Source organism: Somniosus microcephalus, chromosome 2 (genome assembly GCF_052327205.1).
Source record: "Somniosus microcephalus isolate GS21.2 chromosome 2, FLI_Smic_1.0, whole genome shotgun sequence".
Lineage (NCBI taxonomy): Eukaryota > Metazoa > Chordata > Chondrichthyes > Squaliformes > Somniosidae > Somniosus > Somniosus microcephalus.
Window position 1 is genome coordinate 124,197,417 of NC_140988.1, and position 21,250 is coordinate 124,218,666.

The following is a 21,250-nucleotide window of genomic DNA, read 5'->3' on the forward strand; positions in this document are numbered from 1 at the left end:
CCCGTCTAGTTTATGCATTTTAAAGGCCTGCCTGAAAGTTGATTCAGGCGGGAAATGGGTGCACAAGGTCCCCACCAGACTTTCAACTGCCAGTCGCCCATTTTCCTGGTGAGAAATGGGCGGCCAACAGTGAAAGTCTCTCCGAGCTCATTCAGCTCCTTGCACCTGAGCTGGCTCTCTGAAAGTGTTGTCCACTTAGTCCCCTTGCCTGCCTTTTCCGCATACCCTTAAAAAAAAAAAGTATATATATTTCAAATATTTATGCACTTTGCTTTTAAAAGCTGTTATGTATTCTGCTTCCACCACTGTTTTTGGTAAAATAGTCCATGTCCTAACAACCCTCTGTCATTAATTAATATAAATAAGTAGATTAGTAATGATAAGTTTGTGCCCTCCCATTATCAATTCACCCTACAGTAGAATTTTTTTTGCTATTTATCTTATCAAGCTATTTACTTTATTGAGTTTAGCATTACCTCTTTTATTGTTTTTTACTCAATGCCTCTATTTATAAAAGTTAGGGTTACATATGATTTTCTTCCCTAGTTTTATCCACTTGTCCTCTTTTAAACATTTCTATATCTGAATTTCTAAGTGTCTGCTTTTGCACTCAAAGGAATGTAGCAACAGGAGTAGGCCATTCAGCTCCTCAAGCCTGTTCTGCTATTCAATTAAATCATGGCTGATTTACCACTTGTTGGTGTATATTTCTATTTATCGTTCATCCAGGAATGTATCCCATTAAATTTCATCTAACATCTGGCCAATCTACTAACCTATCTTTGTCCTCCTGAATTCATTTAGAGTCCTCTTCACAGTAAACTACACTCCCTATTTTTGTGCAATCTGCAAAATTTGATCCTTGATATACACCAGTCCAGATCATTTACAAATTGAGAGGAGAGCACTGATCCCTGGGGAACACCACTATTTACATCCCTCCAGACCAAAAACATTTATTAACCACTACTCTATTTTCAGTCCTTTAATTAACTTCGTATCCCTGCTACCATATTCCCTTTGATACCACGTGCCTTAATTTTATCAACAAGCCTCCTATATCAAACAGCTTTTGAAAATCCATGTACACAACATCCACTGCATTTGATTTCTCAATCCACTCTGTTATTTCGTCAAAGAACTTGATTTGTCAGACAAAACTTGACTTTTACAAATCCATGCTGGCTGTCTTTAATAAACCCATTTCTTTCAAGGTGAATATTAAGTTGATCCCATATGGCCTCTAGAAGCTCACCCACTACTAATGTTAGGTTAACTGGTCTATCGTTACTGGGTTATTTTTTTTGAACATGCTGTTACATTGGCAACCCTCCAGTCCTCTTTGATCACAAGTATGGCTGCTCGGAGAAATGGGAATATCATGCTTGTGTACCAGAGGTTGAAATTATGGCATGTTGGGACAAGATTTCCTCCGATCACAATTTCTAGATAAATCATCAAAGTTGTTTTTGAAAGTGTATGATGTTAGTAGAAATAGGAAATTTTTCTGCTATGGTTACAATGTTACTAACATAGGAAGCTGTAGTGTATGTAACCGTTCACCTTTAAGAGAACTATTTTAGGTGTGGCACTACTTTATCTTGGCTGCTGTATACTGTAATACCGACGGTGACCACACCGGTATATAAGTGCTGTGTCAGGATTTATTGGCAGATTCGCCCTGACCTTCGAATAGTAAAGTCCTGTTAAAGTTACTCTTGTAGTCTGTGTATTAATTCGCCATAATACCTACAGACTTTACAGTGGCGACGAGTTCGATCTTACCCTGCGGCAACAATACTTCCGAAGCAGTTAACGAGCGTCGAGAAGAGGCACCCGCCCTCGTCGTTCTGCTGAGAGAAAACTCGAGTCTGCAGAGCAAGGAAGAAGGAAGAATTCAGACACGAAGCCTTCCATCAGCAACAGGCACTGATTGTCCCTTCTGCCACGGTGGTGAGTGAACCGATCAGCGCGAGAAGCAAGTCGGCCACGGCGACTGTGAGTAAAGGGAAAATAAAAAAATAAACGGAGGATAAGGGCGGTGAACTCGACCACGGTCGGGGGAAAGGAGCCAGACAGAAGTCGGGCCCAGAGGCGCTGAGACTGGGGCAGCGTGGAGCACGGAAGCCGCGGTACAAGCGGGCTGGGAGACGCAACGGCGTCGTGAGACAGCTAGACCGCGACCGGCGAAAAAGGCCGGGCAGCTACCGAGGCCACGAGGCGCTGCGACCGGGATCGTAAGGCGCGGGAAGATATAAAAATAAATAAACCGCGGGGAACTCAGCCGCAGCCGGGGAGGAAAGCACCGGACTGCGAGAGGGCTGGGAGGCGCGATTGGAGTGAAAAAGGCCGGGCAGCGACCGAGGCCACGAAGCGCTGCGACCGGGATCGTAAGGCGTGGGAAGATATAAAAATAAATAAATCACGGAGAACTCAGCCGCAGCTGGGGAGGAAAGCACCGGACTGCGAGAGGGCTGGGAGGCGCGATTGGAAGCCGCTGAGGGAGAGACAGAGCCCGAGCGAGCGGGAGAAACAGAGCCCGAGCGAGGGAGACTGAGCGAGATCCAGCCAGCGGCTGAAACTGTTCGCCGTCAACGGGTTGTACCCAGCGCCGGTTGCCCTGCCGAGAAAAGGGAACAAGGAATGCACTGAAGCTGACGCGCAGGCTGCGAACCCCGAAAGCCAGCGGTCGTCGCCCGAGGGAAAAGCTTACCCCTCCCGCCAGGGGAAGAAACGCGGGAAGCCGCCAGTAGGCGGGGAAGACGACAGAAGCGGGAAACCGCCATTTTGAAAGTGGGCGGGGGAAGAAGACAAGCGCGGGAAACCACCATTTTGAAAAAAAAAGTTAAAGAAAAATTTCGTGTTTGTTTCGCAGAAAGATAGTGAGAGATAGTGAAGATGCCTAAGCATGGTAACATCAACAACTTCGATTCTGAGGTGGAAGATTGGGCCACGTACGTAGAACGTATCGAGATATATTGTGAGGCCAATAAGATAGCAGATGATGATAAAGCTCTCACCTTATTAAACGCAATGGGGGCAAAGACATACGGGCTATTGAAGCATCTTCTATCACCAGCTAAACCGGCGGATCAGACTTTCGCTAATATTGTTGCTGTCCTGAAGGATCATTTGAACCCCACACCACTGATGTTGGCGGAACGATTCAAATTCTATGCGAGAACGCAACGGAAAGAGGAAAGCAACGCGGAGTACTTGGTCGAACTGCGTAGACTAACGAAATACTGCCAGTTTGGGGAAAATCTGACAGGCATTGAGAGACAAGTTCGTGTGCGGGTTGTCGAAGGAAGGAACACAAAAGCGACTGCTAGAAGAGAACAATCTCACACTTGATAAGGCTGTCCTTATTGCAGCATCGCACGAAGCCGCAGCGAGAGGCACAGCGGAAATGCAGCTGAAGGCAGCGGTACTCAGTGTGGATCAAATTACTTCGGGTACATCGAAATGTTATCATTGTGGGAAGACAACACACGACCAGAACCAATGCTGGTTTAAAAACCAGGAATGTAGAAAATGTGGCAAACTTGGTCACATAGCTAAGGTATGCCGGTCAGGAAAGAAGACCAACAACAACAAAAAAAAGTCACCGCAGGAAAAGTACAATAAGGTACACAAGGTGGCTGAGAAGAGTTCAGATGAACAGAATTCGGATTCAGACCCAACCGTTCAGGAACTGGGTAGTCTGAGAATTCACAATGTGAGTAAGGAAGCTGACCTGCAAACTATCTGGGTCATGCTAAAAATAGCCGGAGTCCAAGTGAAAATGGAATTGGACACAGGATCAGCCCTATCAGTCATAAATCGAAGGGATTACAACCGGCTATTCTCACACATACCCTTGAGAGATACCAAGATCGTATTGCAGACATACACGGGGCAGAAAGTATACCCCATGGGAAAGATAAAAGTCAAGGTGAGAGACAGGGGCAAAGAACACCAAGGAATGTATTTATATGTACTACCTGAGGGAGGTCCACCACTTCTGGGACGGGAGTGGATCTGGGAAATAAACATGGAATGGCACTATTTAAAAGCAATAATGAGTGAGAACTCGGTGAAGACAATCAGCTCAGACTCTGAAACGGATGACGATAAGACCAGCCCAGGTGCGAAAGACAAGTTTAAAATGGACTTGCTGACTAAGGTTGGAAAAACGAAGGAGTGCATAAATGCTTATGCTTCAGAGGAGAACAAAGTTTCAGAACAGAATTCCACTGAACAACAACAACATAGTTTGACAGAGAATTCTGCGTCTGTCCAGTTTACAGATATGCACAATTCTGAGGAACACCGGGCTCGAACTCAACTCCATTTCAAATTACAACAGCAATTAGAACAATTGAGTTGCCGTCTCGAACAAGAGATGAAAGCAATGAAAAAGTTCTGTGACACAGAGTGGGAGAATCTGGAAAGACAACAGAAACAGCTGAGGGAGAAAAGGGAGCAGGAGCACACAAACCGTCGGGGCAAGGAGGCCAAACGAATCAAAGCTGATTCAGTTTCAGAAGGTGCGTGCTTTAATCTGGTGGAGCAAGAGGTTCAGCAACTGAAAGCGCTTGTTAGCGGATTGCAGGCAGAAAAGACTGATTTGGTCGCCATGAACTCCGAGCTCCTACTGAAGTTGGGTGCAGCGTCACCGGACGATTCAAGTGGGGAAATTCGAATGGTGGAGGCTGCGGATGATGGCGAAGTAGAAACGGCAAAGGAGCCCCAGGGCAAGGTTATAAACAGCCCTGCAGCTACTGGGAAACGTATGAGGTCAGAAGAGTTAACGGTCAGCCAACTCTTTCATATGCTGAAGGACAAGACTCTGAAATGGGAACAAATTGAACAGGAGTTTAAATCTTCAAAGGAGAGGGGTTTGGAGCTCCCAAAAGTTATTGAAATAGCTGAGGTTGCAACACAGACTGAGAAGATGGCAGCAGAGCAACCCTTGGATGCCAAAAGTACGCTGACTCACGTCAATGTTGAACAACAGAAGGTTGAAACAGCTGCTGCAGTAGAGGGATTGAATAGTCCGATCAACCAATCTCCGAATGAAGTTGAAGTATTGAAATCACAAATGACGTCATTAGTAAAAGACTTGCAGGAAGCCCAGAAAAAGCTGGATGAAGCTGAACGCCTGAAGAAGTCTCTTCAGGAAAGATGTCTGGATTTGGAACAAAAGCTGGCTAATGTCCAGCTGGGTATGGAGGAAATAGAAGACCCTCTCACTGGCCTAGCTCAAGATGACACCGAATATTACCATGACCTGTTGGACGACATCGAATATTACGATGACCTGTTCTGCCCAGCTTGTGATGAAAACTCCCAAAGTGCAGAAACCATGAAGAATCACAAAAAGTCTAAGGAACATCGGGAGATGGTGGCGCTACTATGGAAAAAGGAGGACGAGAAGGAGGAACTGTGCATGCAGCTGGCAGCTGACAGTGGAGCCCAGAGAGTCTCCAAGAAGCAGAAAAGGAAAAGACGAAGCAGAAGATGATGATCATCTGGACCATCATCATCACTACTAGATCACGCACGGGGTCCCTTCGAACGGAGCCAAATCAGTTTGGAAGTAGAAAAACTTCCCAAGGTACTCAAGTTTTTACAAGCCAACAATGCTGGTTCAGAAGGACGGAAGTTCAAGCTGTTAAGTCCAGTGAAGGACTATTGGATGAGTCACTCCAGCAACGTGAACCGACTACACCACAGGGAACTGCTACACCACTGAGGTGTTGTCAGGACCGAGTCAAGAAGCACGGAAGGCGCATCCGCAGAGACTGAATCTGTGAACTGTTTCCGCAGAGACTACATCTGTGAACTGTTTTAACATGAAGTTGGATATATGTTATGTTGTTATGTTTAATGGGGAATAAGTATGTTGTAAGCTAAAAAGGGAGGATTGTAGTGTATGTAACTGTTCTACCTTTAAGAGAACTATTTTAGGTGTGGTACTACTTTATCTTGGCTGCTGTATACTGTAACACCGGTATATAAGTGCTGTGTCAGGATTTATTGGGCAGATTCGCCCTGACCTTCGAATAGTAAAGTCCTGTTAAAGTTACTCTTGTAGTCTGTGTATTAATTCGCCATAATACCTACAGACTTTACAGAAGCTTTATCCCATTATTGTGGCATGGTTAAGAGAGCATTGCTCTGAAACTGGCTCTGCTGTACCTGAAGTGGGAGTGTTTGATGCTGACAGTGGGGATCTGAAATAGAAAAGCAGGGATAATAGAAAGGAAAACTGGACGCGGTATATAATGGTGGCCGATCTGCTGCTGCCAATTTTGTGTCCCCGCCGAAGTTGAATATCAATGTTTCTTCTGATGAGCACATTAATCACCAATTTAGTTTTTTTTTGAAGTGAGTACTTTCATCCTCTCAAATTTTATTTACTTACTACATTAATAGACAGCTAAACTTTGACTTGTTCCTACAAAAAGACCTCCAGACAGCATGTAACATCTCTAGGACACTGCCAGTGACTCTCAAAGTCAACCTTTCCGCTGGGCATGAGTAAAATGTAATGGAGCCTGAACTCTAATTACTATTCCTTTAACCTTTTGCCTTTTTGCAGAGCGACTCTCTTAAACTACTCTGTAGCTTTAAACATGACAAAATATCTGAAGAATGAAATGGAATATTTGCCTTGGTCGAAAGCAATTTCATCCAGTGCATATATTCGGGACATGCTACAGGGCGATAACATTCTTTACTTGGAGTTCCAGGTGAGCTGAAATGACTACGTTGAACGATTTTTTTTTAAAAAGTCTGAAATATTTGGCATGCATGTTTTCCTTGACAATGAAGATAAATTGCCATTTTTACTTTTGTAGGGTTATTGGAGGAAGCAGGTTAAACCCATTACAGACAAAGTTGGATGGAATGATACAGGATCCCATTTGGAAAGGTTTGCAATTGTTACTTGTAAAACAATTATGAATCACACCATCTATTGCATTATATAAACTAATCCACAAGATTAATTTTGGTGTATGCACAGGTTATTGAGAGAAGATGCTTTGGGACTTGCATGCCGGATGGGAGATGCAGAAGCATTAAACAAGGCGTCCCAATTATTTGACGCATGGATGACAAGAGCTAGGTGAATATACTGGCCTGATATTTTTGGGGAGGGTGCGGGGAGCACTGTAGTGGGAGGGGAACCCGGAAATCCAGGCACGTGGAGGTCCTGCCAAATTTGACGGCAGGATCTCATTGTCATTTTTTAAAATTCTGTTTCCAGCCCAGCAGCTGGCCAGATTGACAGGCTAGCTTGCTGCTGGGCGGGAAAGCTGCAGTCAGAGACGGTCCCCGGTATTCGGCAAAGATCGCGAGGCATAACGGGGGCTCAGACAGGCAATCTGGAGCGGGAGGGAAAGATCGCAGGGCATTAAGTCTTGGGATTACGGGTTTGGAGGGGGTGGATGGGGGGGTCGGCCGACCGCAGCAGAAGATTTGCTTTGGGGGGCGCGGATGGGCACCCTGCTCCGACTGGCTCACAAGCAGTATTATAAAAAGCACTTACCTGCATGATCTGGATGCTCCCGTCTCCATTTAGCTGCCAGGTTTCCTGAGCCCTGGGAAAGTCGGCTGGCCAGCATTAAATTTAAATGCAACTGCCCTGTGGGAGCCTGATTTAAATATAATGAAGTGTCCCGCCTCTTGAGAGCAGGGCACAGACACGCTATGCAACCCACTGTAAAAATGGCATCAGGTGTGTATGGGTTGGTGTCGCGTTACACGATTTAAAAATTTTAACCCCCAACACTCTCCTGCTCATTGTGGGGGAGTTAAAGTTCCCCCCCCCCCCCACTGTCTTTTGCATTAAATACCAGCTATTAAGAATAATCTAAATTTGATGGAAGGAAAAATGAAGAGAAACTTTTGGTAACCATTTAAAATCATTTTTTTTTTTTTAAATCCAGGATACCACCAAATTTGCGTCTGATTGTGTACCGTTATGGGATGCAAAGGTCAGGGAAACTGTCTTCATGGGAATTTATGCTTAAGAAGTACCAGGAAACACCTCTTGCTCAGGAGAAGGACAAGCTTCTGTATGGACTGGCTTCAGTGGAGGATGTTTGGCTTTTGGACAGGTAGTTACAATATTGCATCCATTTGCATGGATCACTACCCATTCTATTGACCTACTTTATAACATTTATTAAAAAATTTTTACCAGTTCATAAACTGGAAGGAATAACTCAACTAATGAAAGATTTTTGCCTAAATTCTAGAAAGTAAGACCCTGATGGGGCTGCGCCCGTGACTGATCGGTTAGATTCTATCTGGGGAACTGTGTCTAGTACTGGTCATCATGCTGTAGTTAGTATATTATTGCTCTTGAGATGGTGCAGAATAAGGCAACAAATATATATCAGGGAGCCGATTTTTAGTTTGCTGTGGTGATCGGGCACTCCTGCTCTTCCTGGCCCCGCAAAAAGAAAAGAAAAAAACATTTTGTCTGGTTTTTGAAGCAGCCTGCAGCTCGAAGGACCACTGATTAGGCCGTTACATGCCAGGGACCAATGGGCTGGTGTGCGCCACCCACGCTCTGCCCATTTGGTGCATGAAAATCACGTTGGGATCCTACAGTGGGGGTAGCACTTCAATTGAAATATTTAAAGAAGGCCCCTGCCTGTTTTGTACGGCAGCGCGGCCTGCCGTTTTCCAGGCCCACTCAAAAATCAGGCGGAAAGTGGGTGAGACTTTTTTTTTCAAAGTTTCTTTTGCCTTCCGACCTGTTCTTCAGCCCGCTGCCATTTTAATGGCACACTGTTCGGAGTTGGTCGAGGCTCCCATCACTGGCAGGTGGGGGGGGCCTCAGGAATACATGTAAATTGGGGCCGAATGGGGCAATTAGGCCCTCAAGCCATTTCAACTACAAATCACAGAAATCCTGCCCAGTGCCCAAGCCGCCAATAAAACCTATAAAAGTTTCAAAAATATACCCGTAATTAGCTTCGCAAGAATCGGTCTTCTCAAAAAAAAAAAAAAAAAAAAAAAAAAAAAATTCAAAAGTTCTATTTTCTATGCATTGTGATGGGTTTCCCATGTGTTGAATTGACTGATCATAAAAAATGTTCACTTCTTCAAAATTTTCAAATTTCTCTTGCTTTGTAATACAGGTTCTTAAGCTATCTTAAAAATGAAAGTCTCATTAAGAGTCAGGATCTGTTCACTGTTATCCAGTACATTTCGTACAACAAATATGGGAAAACTATGGCTTGGGATTGGACACGACTCAACTGGGAATACTTAGTGAAAAGGTAAGATTTCTTTTTCCCCCATCTCTCAGTGCAAATTTGATTGTAGGTAAATGTAGATGTGATTCTACCCGCTTTACCGTCTCATACACCAAAATTCCTGACCATGTAGCTTTAGTTTCTTCTTCAAATTTATGTTCTTCCCCAGTTATTAATGGTCAGTTCCACGGGTATTGTTCAGTTGAATCTTAATTCTTCTCACAATACCCATTCAACTCACAATATGATGTGGAATACCTAAAGAACTATTTTAAAATATATAATTTTAGAGGTGAAATTCACAGTTGGAGTGGTGAGATGGGTTGATGCTGGGAACCAGCACTGAGCAAAGTCATGCCATGTTTAGGTGTCTAAGTAAGGATGGTCTCTATTAGGAGGCCTGTTATACAAGATTTCTCTTTATAAAACATAACAATTGAACTTCTATTTCTTTTGCTAACTTAAAAAAAAGACTTGCATTTATATAGCGCCTTTCATGACCTCCAGATATCCCAAAGCGCTTTACAGCCAAGAAATACTTTAATAGTCACTGTTGCACTGTAGGAAACGCAGCAGCCAATTTGTGCACAGCAAGCTCCAACAAACAGCAACGTAGAATCATAGAATTGTTACAACACAGAAGGAGGCCATTAGGCCCGTTGAGCCCGTGCCGGCACTCTGCAAGAACAGGTCAGCTAGTCCCAGTCGCCCACCCTATCCCTGTAGCCCTTCAATTTTTTTGCCTTCAGGTACTTACCAATTCACTTTTGAAAGCCATGATTGGGTCTGCCTCTACCACCCTTTCAGGCAGTGCATTCCAGATCCTAACCGCTTGCCGCATAAAAAGGTTTCTCCTCGTGTCGCCTTTGGTACTTTTGCCAATCAACTTAAATCTGTGTCCTCTGGTTCTCGACCTTTCCACCAATGGGGACAGTTTCTCTTTATCCAGTGTCTAGACCTCTCATGATTTTGAACATCTCTATCAAATCTCCTCTCAACCTTCTCTCTCAACCTTCTCTACTCTAAGGAGAATAACCCCAGCTTCTCTAGTCTATCCACGTAACTAAAGTCCCTCATCCCTGGAATCATTCTCGTAAATCTTTTCTGCACCCTCTCTAAGGCCTTCACGTCCTTCCTAAACTGCGGTGCTCATAATTGGACACACTGCTCCAGTTGAGGCCGAACCAGTGTTTTATAAAGGTTCATCATAACATCCTTGCTTCTGTACGCTATGCCTCTATTTATGAAGCCCAGGATCCCGTATGCTTTTTTAAAACCGCTTTCTCAACCTGCCATGCCACCTTCAATGATTTGTGCACAGACACCCCCAGATGTCTCTGTTCATGCACCACCTTTAGAATTGTACCCTTTAGTTGATATTGCCTCTCCTCGTTCTTCCTACCAAAATGTATCACTTCGCACTTTTTTGCATTAAATTTCATCTGCCATGTGTCCGCCCATTTCACCAGCCTGTCTGTTTTCTTGAAGCCTATCACTATCCTCCTCGCTGTTCACTTTACTTCCAAGTTTTGTGTCAACTGCAAATTTTTAAATTGTGCCCTGTACACCCACATCCAAGTCATTAATATATACCAAGAAAAGTAGTGGTCCTAGTACCAACCCCTGGGGAACACCACTGTATACCTTCCTCCAGTCCGATAAACAACCATACACCACTACTCTGTTTCCTGTCACTTCGCCAATTTCGTATCCATGCTGCCACTGTCCCTTTTATTCCATGGGCTTCAACTTTGCTGGCAAGCCTATTATGTGGCACCTTATCATGCCTTTTGGAAGTCCATGTACACCACATCAACCACATTGCCCTCATTCACCCTCTCTGTTACCTCATCAAAAACCTCGATCAAGTTAGTTAAACACTATTTGCCTTTAAAAAATCCGTGCTGACTTTCCTTAATTAATCCACACTTGTCCAGGTGACTGGTAATTTTGTCCCAGATTATCATTTCTAAAAGTTTCCCCACTACCAAGGTTAAACTGACTGGCCTGTAGTTGCTCGGTTTATCCTTACACCCTTTTTTGAACAAGGGTGTAACATTTGCAATTCTCCAGTCCTCTGGCACTACCCCTGTCTCTAAGGAGGATTGGAAGTTTATGGCCAGTACCTCTGCAATTTCCTCCTCAACGCATCCGGTCCTGGTGACTTAACAACTTTAAGTCAGCCTTTCTAGTACCTCTTCTATCAATTTTTATCGCATCCAGTATCTTCACTATCTCCTCTTTCACTGACTTTGGTAGCATCTTCTTCCTTGGCGAAGACAGATGCAAAGTATTCATTTAGTACCTCAACCATGCCCTCTGCCTCCATGCATAGGTCTCCTTTTTGGTCCTTAACGGCCCTACCCCTCCTCTTGCTACCCCTTTATTATTTATATGCCTATAGAAGACTTTTGAATTTCCTTTTATGTTAGCTGCCAATCTATTCTCGTACTCTCTCTTTGCCCCTCTTATTTTCTTTTTCACATCCCCTCTGAACTTTCTATATTCAGCCTGATTCTCACTTGTATTCTCAACCTGACATCTGTCATACATACTCTTTTTCTGCTTCATCTTACTCTCCATCTCTATCTCCAAGGAGCTTTGGCTTTAGTTGCCCTACCTTTCCTTCTCATGGGAATGTATCACGACTGTACACAAACCATCTCCTCCTTAAAGGCAGCCCATTGTTCGATTACAGTTTTGCCTGCCAATTTGATTCCAATTTACCTGGGCCAGATCCATTTGCAACCCTCTGAAATTGGCCTTCCTCCAATTAAGCATTTTTACTCTAGATTGTTCCCTGTCCTTTTTCCATAGCTAATCTAAACCTCGATACTGTGATCACTGTTCCCTAAATGTTCCCCTACATAGCAGCCACCAGTTGATTTATGACCAGTGCTTGACCCCTGTAAGACAGTACTTGGCACAGTCCTGTCCAGCGCCCTTGGCGAGCGGTGACTTTGGCCTCCAGCTTTTGCCAGTTCACTGGCCAGGCTTCCTCGGCAAGGCCAAGGTAAAATCCCAGGTAGAGGAGATGAGTGGTGCTCCAGGCAAAAGGCCTGAGCTACTCTGGCAGGGAGTCCACCAGGAGTCTGGAACATTTCTCCCAGTCGATCCTGGCGGAGGACGCAGCTGAGTAGGCCTGCTGGCACTCGTGCATCCTCTGCAAGTCGGCGAGATCCATGACCATGAGGAGCACATCATCGGCATAAGCCGAGAGGACAACCTCCATGCCCGGCCTGTGCAGAGCCAGTTCCATCAACCTCTTCCACAAGAGGCGCAGGAAAGGCTCCACGCAGATGGCATATAACTGGCTGGACAAGGGGCATCCCTGACGCACCCCTCTCCCGAAGCAAAGGGGTGCCGTCAAAGACCCGTAAACCTTAATCAGACACTCCGCGGCGGTGTACAGAAGTCTGATCCGGGCAACGAAATGCATCCCAAACCTGAGTACGCGCAGTCCTGATGAGGTATTCGTGATCCACCATGTCGAATGCCTTGTTCTGGTCTAGGGAAAGGAAGACGACCAACAGACCAGCCCTCTGGGAATAGTGGACCAGGTCCCAGACCATATGGATGTTGTCGTGCATGGTCCGGCCCGGGACCGTGTAGGACTGGTCTGGGTGGATCATGTGAGCCAGCGTGGTGACAAGGCGGGCAGACATGGTTCTGGCAAAGATCTTGTAATCCGAGCTGAGGAGGGAGACCAGGCGCCAGTTCTTAAGTAGGCGGAGATCGCCCCTCTTGAGCAGCAGGACAATGACCGCCCTGCGCCAAGAGAGGGGCATCTCCCTGGAAGACAGACTTTCCCCCAGGACCCACGCGTAGTCACCCCTCAAGACGTCCCAGAAAGCCCTGTGGAACTTCACGGTCAGCCCGTCCAGCCCTGGGGACTTGCCCCTCGAGAGCTGGCCAGGCTCAGCGGAGCGTCCAGCTGTTCGCCGCCCTCCAGCAGGTCCTCCCACAAAACTCTGCGCACATCCTTGCTGGAAGGATCCAGAGAGAACAGAGTCTCGTAATAGGCCTGGCACTGATGCCCTCTGGATCTGAGACCAGAGATCCGTCGTCCACTAGCAGCCCCAAGAGCTGCTTACGGACCCCCCCATCTTCTTTCAGTGAGTAGAAGAAGGGGGAGCTGCAGTCCACGTCCCGGAGGAACTGGATCCGCGACCTCACGTACGCGCCTCGAGACCCGACGAACTGCAGGTCCTTCAGCGCACCCTCCTTCTCTTCGTACACCTTCCGCAGGGCCGGGTCTTCGACGACTTGACCGAGACACGACTCCAGCTCAAGCACCTCCCTCTCCAACCGCCCGACCTGGGCCTCCCGCCTCTTGGACGACCCCTTCGCGTACTCCTGACAGAAGAGATGGACGTGAGCCTTGCCCACGTCCCACCATAGCCTCAAGAAGGGGAAGCTCCCCTGCTTCCTTCTCCAGTAAACCCAGAACTGATGGAACGAATCCCGGAATTGCTCGTCCTCCAGCAGCAGGTTGTTAAATTGCCAGTACGCGGACCCCCCCCCCACCCCTCCCCAGGCGTGCGGAGCGAGCTCTGCCCACACCAGGTTGTTGTTCGAGCACGACACCGGCCGCATGTAAGCCGCCGGAACGCAGGGGACAAAGGGCGAAACGCTAGAGATAACAATACGCTGCACGGTGGCCTCAAAGAGCGTCCACCGGCAGGAAGGTCCCGCCCACTGTGAGCCCCTTATTAAGGGCCAGGGATACCGCCTGCTCTGACCCCAGGAAGAACACAGCCTTCCCATATACTTGAGGCTGCAACGATGGCTGAAGGGCCGACAGCCTGAGCCATGGCTTTAATGAAAGCCTTGATGGTCATGTTGTGGTGAGTGTAGCTCTTGACCCAATGTTTTTTCGTTATTAATTTGAAAGGTGACGGGGCAGCTGGAGCAGCCGTGGCAGCTACGCCCGCTTACATCCTTGCTGGCCCTGCCACCGGCAAAGATGGAGTCGCCATTGATGGGTGTTGTCACTTTAAGAGCTGCACTCACCCCAAGTCTTGGGCCTCCGATGTTCGCAATTATGGCCTTTGTTTTATGCTCTTTGAGCAGAGGTTGTTCTCAAATGAAAACACACCTCTTCCTTTTATACGGTGATGGGAGAGGGGCCTTCACCTCTCCGCTCAATAATCAATTAATTATGAAAATAAAGGTGCCTCTCGGTGGGAGACCGAGAGAGAGAGGGGGGGTGGGGTGGGGTGGAAGGAGGGAGGCCGCTCACGATGGTGGGTGGATGCTTGCAGGAGTGCATTCTCTGATGGTATATACGGTATTATATTGATCTTCTGGTGGGGGGAGAAGACCTGGGACAGCTGGAACTGCCCAGACACAGTCCTCCACCAGGTCTTCTCAATGAGATGAAAAGGAAACTTCACTCAGGCAGCTCCAGTTGTCCTGGACCAGGCAATGGGGGTGGGCCTGGACCAGGCAATGGGGGTGGGGTGTTTATTAGTAGTGTGTGCAGCCCAGTTACAAGAAATAAGAAATAGGAGCAGGAATAGGCCATTCGGCCCCTTGAGCCTGCTCCACCATTCAATAAAATCATGGTTGATCTACCTCAACTCCACTTTCCTGCGCTATCCCCATATCCCTTGATTCCCTTAATATCCAAAAATCTAACGATCACTGATCCTTGCGGTACCGCACTAGTTAGAGCCTGCCAACCTGAAAATGACCCGTTAGTTCCTACTCTCTGTTTTCTGTCGGTTAACCAATCCTCAATCCCTGCTAATATATTACTCCCAATCCCGTGAGCCCTAATTTTGTTTAATAACCTCTTGTGTGGCACCTTATCGAATGCCTTCTGAAAATCTAAATACACCACATCCACTGGTTCCCCCTTATCTATTCTGCTAGTTACAACTTCAAAAAACCAACAGATTTTTCAAACACGATTGTCCTTTCATAAATCCGTGTTGACTCTGCCCAATCCTATTATTATTTTCCAAGTGCCCTGTTACCACGTCCTTAATAATAGATTCTAGCATTTTCCCTACTACTGATGTCAGGTTAACTGGTCTGTAGTTCCCCGTTTTCTCTCTCCCTCCTTTCTTAAATAGTGGGGTTACATTTGCTGCCTTCCAATCCGCGGGAACCGTTCTAGAATCTATGGAATTTTAGAAAATGACAACCAGTGCATCCACTATCTCTCTATAGCTAACTCTTTCAAAACCCTAGGATGTAGGCCATCAGGTCCAGGGGATTTCATTCCTATTAATTTCTCCAGTACTACTTTTTACTAATACTAATATCTTTCAGTTCCTCATTCTCGTTAGACCCTTGGTTGCCCACTATTTCCGGGAAGTTTTTTGCATCTTCTTCCGTGAAGACAGGCACAAAATATTTGTTTAATTTCTCTGCTATTTCCTTATTCCCCATTATAATTTCTCCTTTCTCAGCCTGTAAGGGATCCACATTTACTTTTGCTAATCTTTTCCTTTTTACATACCTATAGAAGCTTTCACAGTCTGTTTTTATGTCTCTCGCTAGTTTACTCTCATTCTGTTTTCCCTTTCTTTATCAATTTCTTGGTCCTCCTTTGCTGAATTCTAAAATCCTCCCAATCCTCAGGCTTACTACTCTTTTTGGCAGCATCATAAGCCTCTTCCTTTGATCTAATACTATCTTTAACTTCTCTTGTTAGCCACGGTTGGACCACTTTTCCTGTGGGGTTTTTGTGCCTTAAAGGAATGTATATTTGTTGTAAATTATATTAATTCTTTAAATGCTAGCCATTGCTCGTCCACTGTCATACCTTTTAATGTAGTTTCCCAATCTATCTTGGCCAACTGGCCCCTCATACCTGCTTAGTTTGCTTTGTTTAGATTTAAGACCCTAGTTTCAGATTTAACAAAGTCACTTTCAAACTCAACATAAAATGTTATCATATTATGGTAACTCTTCCCTACAGGCCCCTTTACTACAAGGTTATTAATTAACCCTTTCTCATTGCACAATACTAGATCTAAAATAGCCTGTTCCCTAGTTGGTTCTTCAACATACTGATCTAGAAAACTATCTTGCATATATTCCATGAATTCGTCTCCACGCTATTACTGCAAATTTGGTTTGCCCAGTCTATATGTAGATTAAAGTACCCCATGATTACTGTATTACCCTTGTTACATGTGCCTCTAATTTCCTGATTTATACTCAGCCCTACATTACAACTACTGTTTGGGGGCCTAAAAACAACTCGCACCAATGTTTTCTGCCCCTTGCTGTTTCTTAGCTCCACCCAAACTGATTCTATTTCTTGATTTTCAGAGCAAAGATCATTTTCTCTACCGTCTTTATCCCATCTTTTATTATCAGGGCTACCCCTCCTTTTCCATTTTGCCTATCCCTTCTAAAAGTTATGCATCCTGAAATATTTAGTTCCCAACCTTGGCCACTCTGCAACTACATCTCCATAATGTCTATTAGATCAAACCTATTACAGGAAACTTTGTGTTATCCGGAGGCGAACCGTCCGGCAAGCTGGAGCCACCGGCAAAAATCAGGAGCCGTTTTTTATTCTTTTCGTTTCTTTTCTTTGCTTTTTTTGAACAATCAAGCTCTGCAACGTCTGTAGCTAAGCAACAGCTTCAGCTAGAGACGCTACAGAGACGCTTGCCGACTGTTTAGAGGCTGTTGCTAAGCAACAGGGTTTGTTGATTCATACGGAGATAAAAATCTCCGTATGTTTCAACATTAGTTCTGGAGTGTCCGGCAGTTTTGTGGGAACGGCAGCAGCTCGGTCCCGTCGGTGCCGGATAGCACAAAGTTTCCTGTAATTTCTATCTGCGCTATTAATTCATCAATTTTGTTGCGAATGCTTTGCACATTCGGATATAATGCCTTTAGCTTTGACTCATTTCTCTTATTCCCTGATGTCACCTTAGTCACTGATGCCTTATTACCTTTGTTACTCTCTAGAGTCATAGAGTTATACAGCACAGAAAGAGGCCCTTCGGCCCATCGCGTCCGTGCCGGCCATCAGGCCCTGTCTAATCTAATCCCATTTTCCAGCATTTGATCCATAGCCTTGTATGCTATGGCATTTCAAGTACTCATCCAAATGCTTCTTGAATGTTGTGAGGGTTCCTGCCTCTTCCACCCTTTCAGGCAGTGAGTTCCAGATTCCAACCACACTCTGGGTGAAAAAGTTCTTCCTCAAATCCCCTCTAAACCTCCTGCCCCTTACCTTGAATCTATGCCCCCTTGCTATTGACCCCTCTACTAAGGGAAAAAGTTCCTTTCTATCTACCCTATCTATGCCCCTCATAATTTTGTACACCTCAATCAGGTCCCCCCTCAGCCTTCTCTGCTCCAAGGAAAACAACCCCAGCCTGTCCAGTCTTTCTTCATAGCTGAAGCGCTCCAGCCCAGGTAACATCCTGGTGAATCTCCTCTGCACCCTCTCCAAAGCAATCACATCCTTCCTATAGTGTGGTGACCAGAACTGCACACAGTATTCCAGCTGTGGCCTAACCAACGTTTTGTACAGCTCCACCATAACCTCCCTGCTCTTATATTCTATGCCTCGGCTAATGAAGGCAAGTATCCCATATGCCTTTTGAACCACCTTATCCACCTGTTCTGCTGCCTTCAGGGATCTATGTACATGCACACCAAGGTCCCTCTGATCCTCTGTCTTTCCTAGGGTCTTACCATTCATTGTGTATTCCCTTGCCTTGTTAGTCCCTCCAAAATGCATCACCTCACACTTTTCAGGGTTAAATTCCATTTGCCACTGTTCCGCCCATCTGACCAACCCATCTATATCGTCCTGCAGACTGAGGCTACCCTCCTCACTATTTACCACCCCACCAATTTTCATGTCATCTGCGAACTTACTGGTCATACCTTTTACAGTCACATCCAAATCATTAATGTAGACCACAAACAGCAAGGGACCCAGCACTGATCCCTGCGGTACCCCACTGGACATAGGCTTCCAGTCACAAAAACAACCTTCGACCGTCACCCTCTGCCTTCTGCCACTAAGCCAGTTTTGGATCCAATGAGCCAAGGCACCCTGGATCCCATGGGCTCTTACCTTCTTGACTAGTCTCCTATGCGGGACTTTATCGAAAGCCTTACTGAAATCCATGTATACCACATCCACTGCACTACCCTCATCCACACACCTAGTCACCCCCTCGAAAAATTCAATCAAATTAGTCAGACATGATCTTCCCTTGACAAAGCCATGTTGACTATCCCTGATTAATCCTTGCCTCTCCAAGTGGAGACTAATTCTGTCCCTCAGAATTTTTTCCAATAATTTCCCTACCACTGATGTTAGGCTCACTGGCCTGTAATTCCCTGGTTTATCCCTACTACCTTTCTTGAATAATGGTACTACGTTAGCTGTTCTCCAGTCCTCTGGCACATCCCCTGTGGCCAAAGAGGTTTTGAAAATTTGTGTCAGAGCCCCTGCAATCTCCTCCTTTGCCTCACACAGCAGCCTGGGATACATCTCGTCCGGGCCTGGGGATTTATCCACTTTTAAGCCTGCTAAAATCGCTAGTACCTCCTCCATCTCGATGCTATTATGTTCAAGTATATCACAGTCCCCCTGCCCGATTTCTATGTCTACATCGTCCTTCTCCATAGTGAACACAGATGCAAAAAATTCATTTAAAACCCCACCAACATCTACTGGCTCCACACACAGATTGCCAATTTGGTCCCTAATGGGCCCTACTCTTTCCCTAGTTATCCTCTTGCCCTTAATATACTTATAAAACACCGTAGGATTTTCCTTTATTTTGCTCGCCAGTGTTATTTCATGGCCCCTCCTCGCTCTCCTAATTTCTTTTTTAAGTATCCCCCTGCACTTTTTATACTCCTGGGGCTTCCTCTGTCTTTAGTCCTTTGTATCTGCCAAAAGCCCCCCTTTTCTTCCCAATCCATTCTCGTATATCCCTTGACATCCAAGGTTCCCTGGGCTTGTTGGTCCCACCCTTGACCTTTACGGGAACATGTTGCCATTGTACTCTCTCAATTTCCTTTCTGAAAGACTCCCATTGCTCCGATGTGGATTTTCCTACAAGTAGCTGATCCCAGTCCACTTTGGCCAGATCCTGCCAGAGAAAAAGATTGGTGAAGTCAAGCGTAGGTCCCTTACAGTCAGAATCAGGGGAATTTATAATGGGAAATAAGGAAATGGCAGACCAACTAAATACATACTTTGGTTCTGTCTTCACAAAGGAGGACACAAATAACCTCCCAGAGATGTCGGGGAACATAGGGTCTGATGAAAGCGAGGAACTGAAAAAAATCAGTATTTGTAGGGAAATGGTGTTAGGAAAATTGATGGGACTGAAGGCCGATAAATCCCCAGGGCCTGATGGTCTACATCCCAGGGTACATAAGGAAGTGGCCCTAGAGATAGTAGATGCATTGCTGGTCATCTTCCAGAACTCGATAGACTCTGGAACGGTACCCATGGATTGGAGGGTAGCTAATGTTACCCCACTATTCAAAAAAGGTGGTAGAGAAAAAGCGGGGAATTATAGACCGGTAAGCCTGACATCGGTAGTGGGGAAAATGCTGGCGTCTATTATAAAAGATGTAATAGCAGAGCACTTGGAAAGCAGTGACAGGATCGGACAAAGTCAACATGGATTTACAAAAGGTAAATCATGCTTGACTAATCTACTGGAATTTTTTGAGGATGTAACTGGTAAAATAGATAAGGGAGAACCAGTGGGTGTGGTGTATTTGGACTTTCAGAAGGCTTTCGATAAGGTCCCGCGTAAGAGATTAGCGTGCAAAATTAAGGCACATGGGATTGGGGGCAAGGTATTGACTTGGATAGAGAACTGGTTGGCGGACAGAAAGCAAAGAGTTGGAATAAACGGGTTGTTTTCCGAGTGGCAGGCAGTGACTAGTGGGGTACCGCAAGGATCGGTCCTTGGACCCCAGCTGTTCACAATATATATTAATGATCTGGACGAGGGAATTGGATGTAATATCTCCAAATTTGCAGACGACACAAAGCTGGGTGGGAGGGTAAGCTGTGAGGAGGATGTCGTGAAACTCCAGTACGATTTGGACAGATTGGGTGATTGGGCAGAAACGTGGCAAATGCACTATAATGTGGATAAATGTGAGGTTATCCACTTTGGTGGCAAAAACAGGAAGGCAGATTATTATTTGAATGGCAATAGATTGGGAGAAGGGGAAGTGCAAAGAGACCTGGGTGTTCTTGTGCACCAGTCGCTGAAGGTAAGCATGCAGGTGCAGCAGGCGGTTAAGAAGGCAAATGGTATGTTGGCCTTCGTAGCAAGAGGGTTCGAGTACAGGAATAAGGATGTCTTGCTACAGTTGTACAGGGCCTTGGTGAGACCGCACCTTGAGTATTGTGTGCAGTTTTGGTCGCCTTACCTGAGGAAGGACGTTCTTGCCATGGAAGGAGTGCAGCGAAGATTCACCAGGCTTATACCTGGGATGGCAGGAATGACGTATGAGGAGAGATTGTGTCGATTGGGATTATACTCACTGGAGTTTATAAGATTGAGAGGGGATCTCATCGAAACCTATAAAATTCTGTCAGGCCTGGACAGACTAGATGCAGGAAGGATGTTTCTGATGGCTGAGGAGTCCAGAACCAGGGGTCATAGTCTAAGGATAAGGGGTAAGCCATTTAGGACTGAAATGAGGAGGAATTTCTTCACCCAGAGAGTGGTGAACCTGTGGAATTCTCTGCCACAGAGGGCGGTGGAGGCCAGTTCATTAAATACATTCAAGAAAGAGTTAGATATATTTCTTAAGGCTAAAGGGATCAAGGGATATGGGGAGAAGGCAGGGACAGGGTACTGAATTTGGATGATCAGCCATGATCTCATTGAATGGCGGAGCAGGCTCGAAGGGCCGAATGGCTTACTCCTGCTCCTATCTTCTATGTTTCTATGTTTCTCATATTAAAATTGGCCTTCCCCCAATTTAGAACCTTTATTTCCGGTCCATCTCTGTCCTTTTCC

At 45.7% G+C, this 21,250-nt stretch overlaps 1 protein-coding gene across 1 annotated transcript in view; it reads left to right on the forward strand.

Moving 5' to 3' along the window:
- enpep (glutamyl aminopeptidase) overlaps positions 1 to 21,250 on the forward strand; it is an 88,701-nt gene that overhangs the window by 56,012 nt on the left and 11,439 nt on the right. Inside the window, exons 14-18 of the mRNA XM_085962215.1 lie at positions 6,587 to 6,737; positions 6,846 to 6,919; positions 7,013 to 7,114; positions 7,938 to 8,108; positions 9,141 to 9,281. Coding sequence (XP_085818341.1) covers positions 6,587 to 6,737; positions 6,846 to 6,919; positions 7,013 to 7,114; positions 7,938 to 8,108; positions 9,141 to 9,281 — 639 coding nt within the window. The remainder of the gene's footprint in view (positions 1 to 6,586; positions 6,738 to 6,845; positions 6,920 to 7,012; positions 7,115 to 7,937; positions 8,109 to 9,140; positions 9,282 to 21,250) is intronic.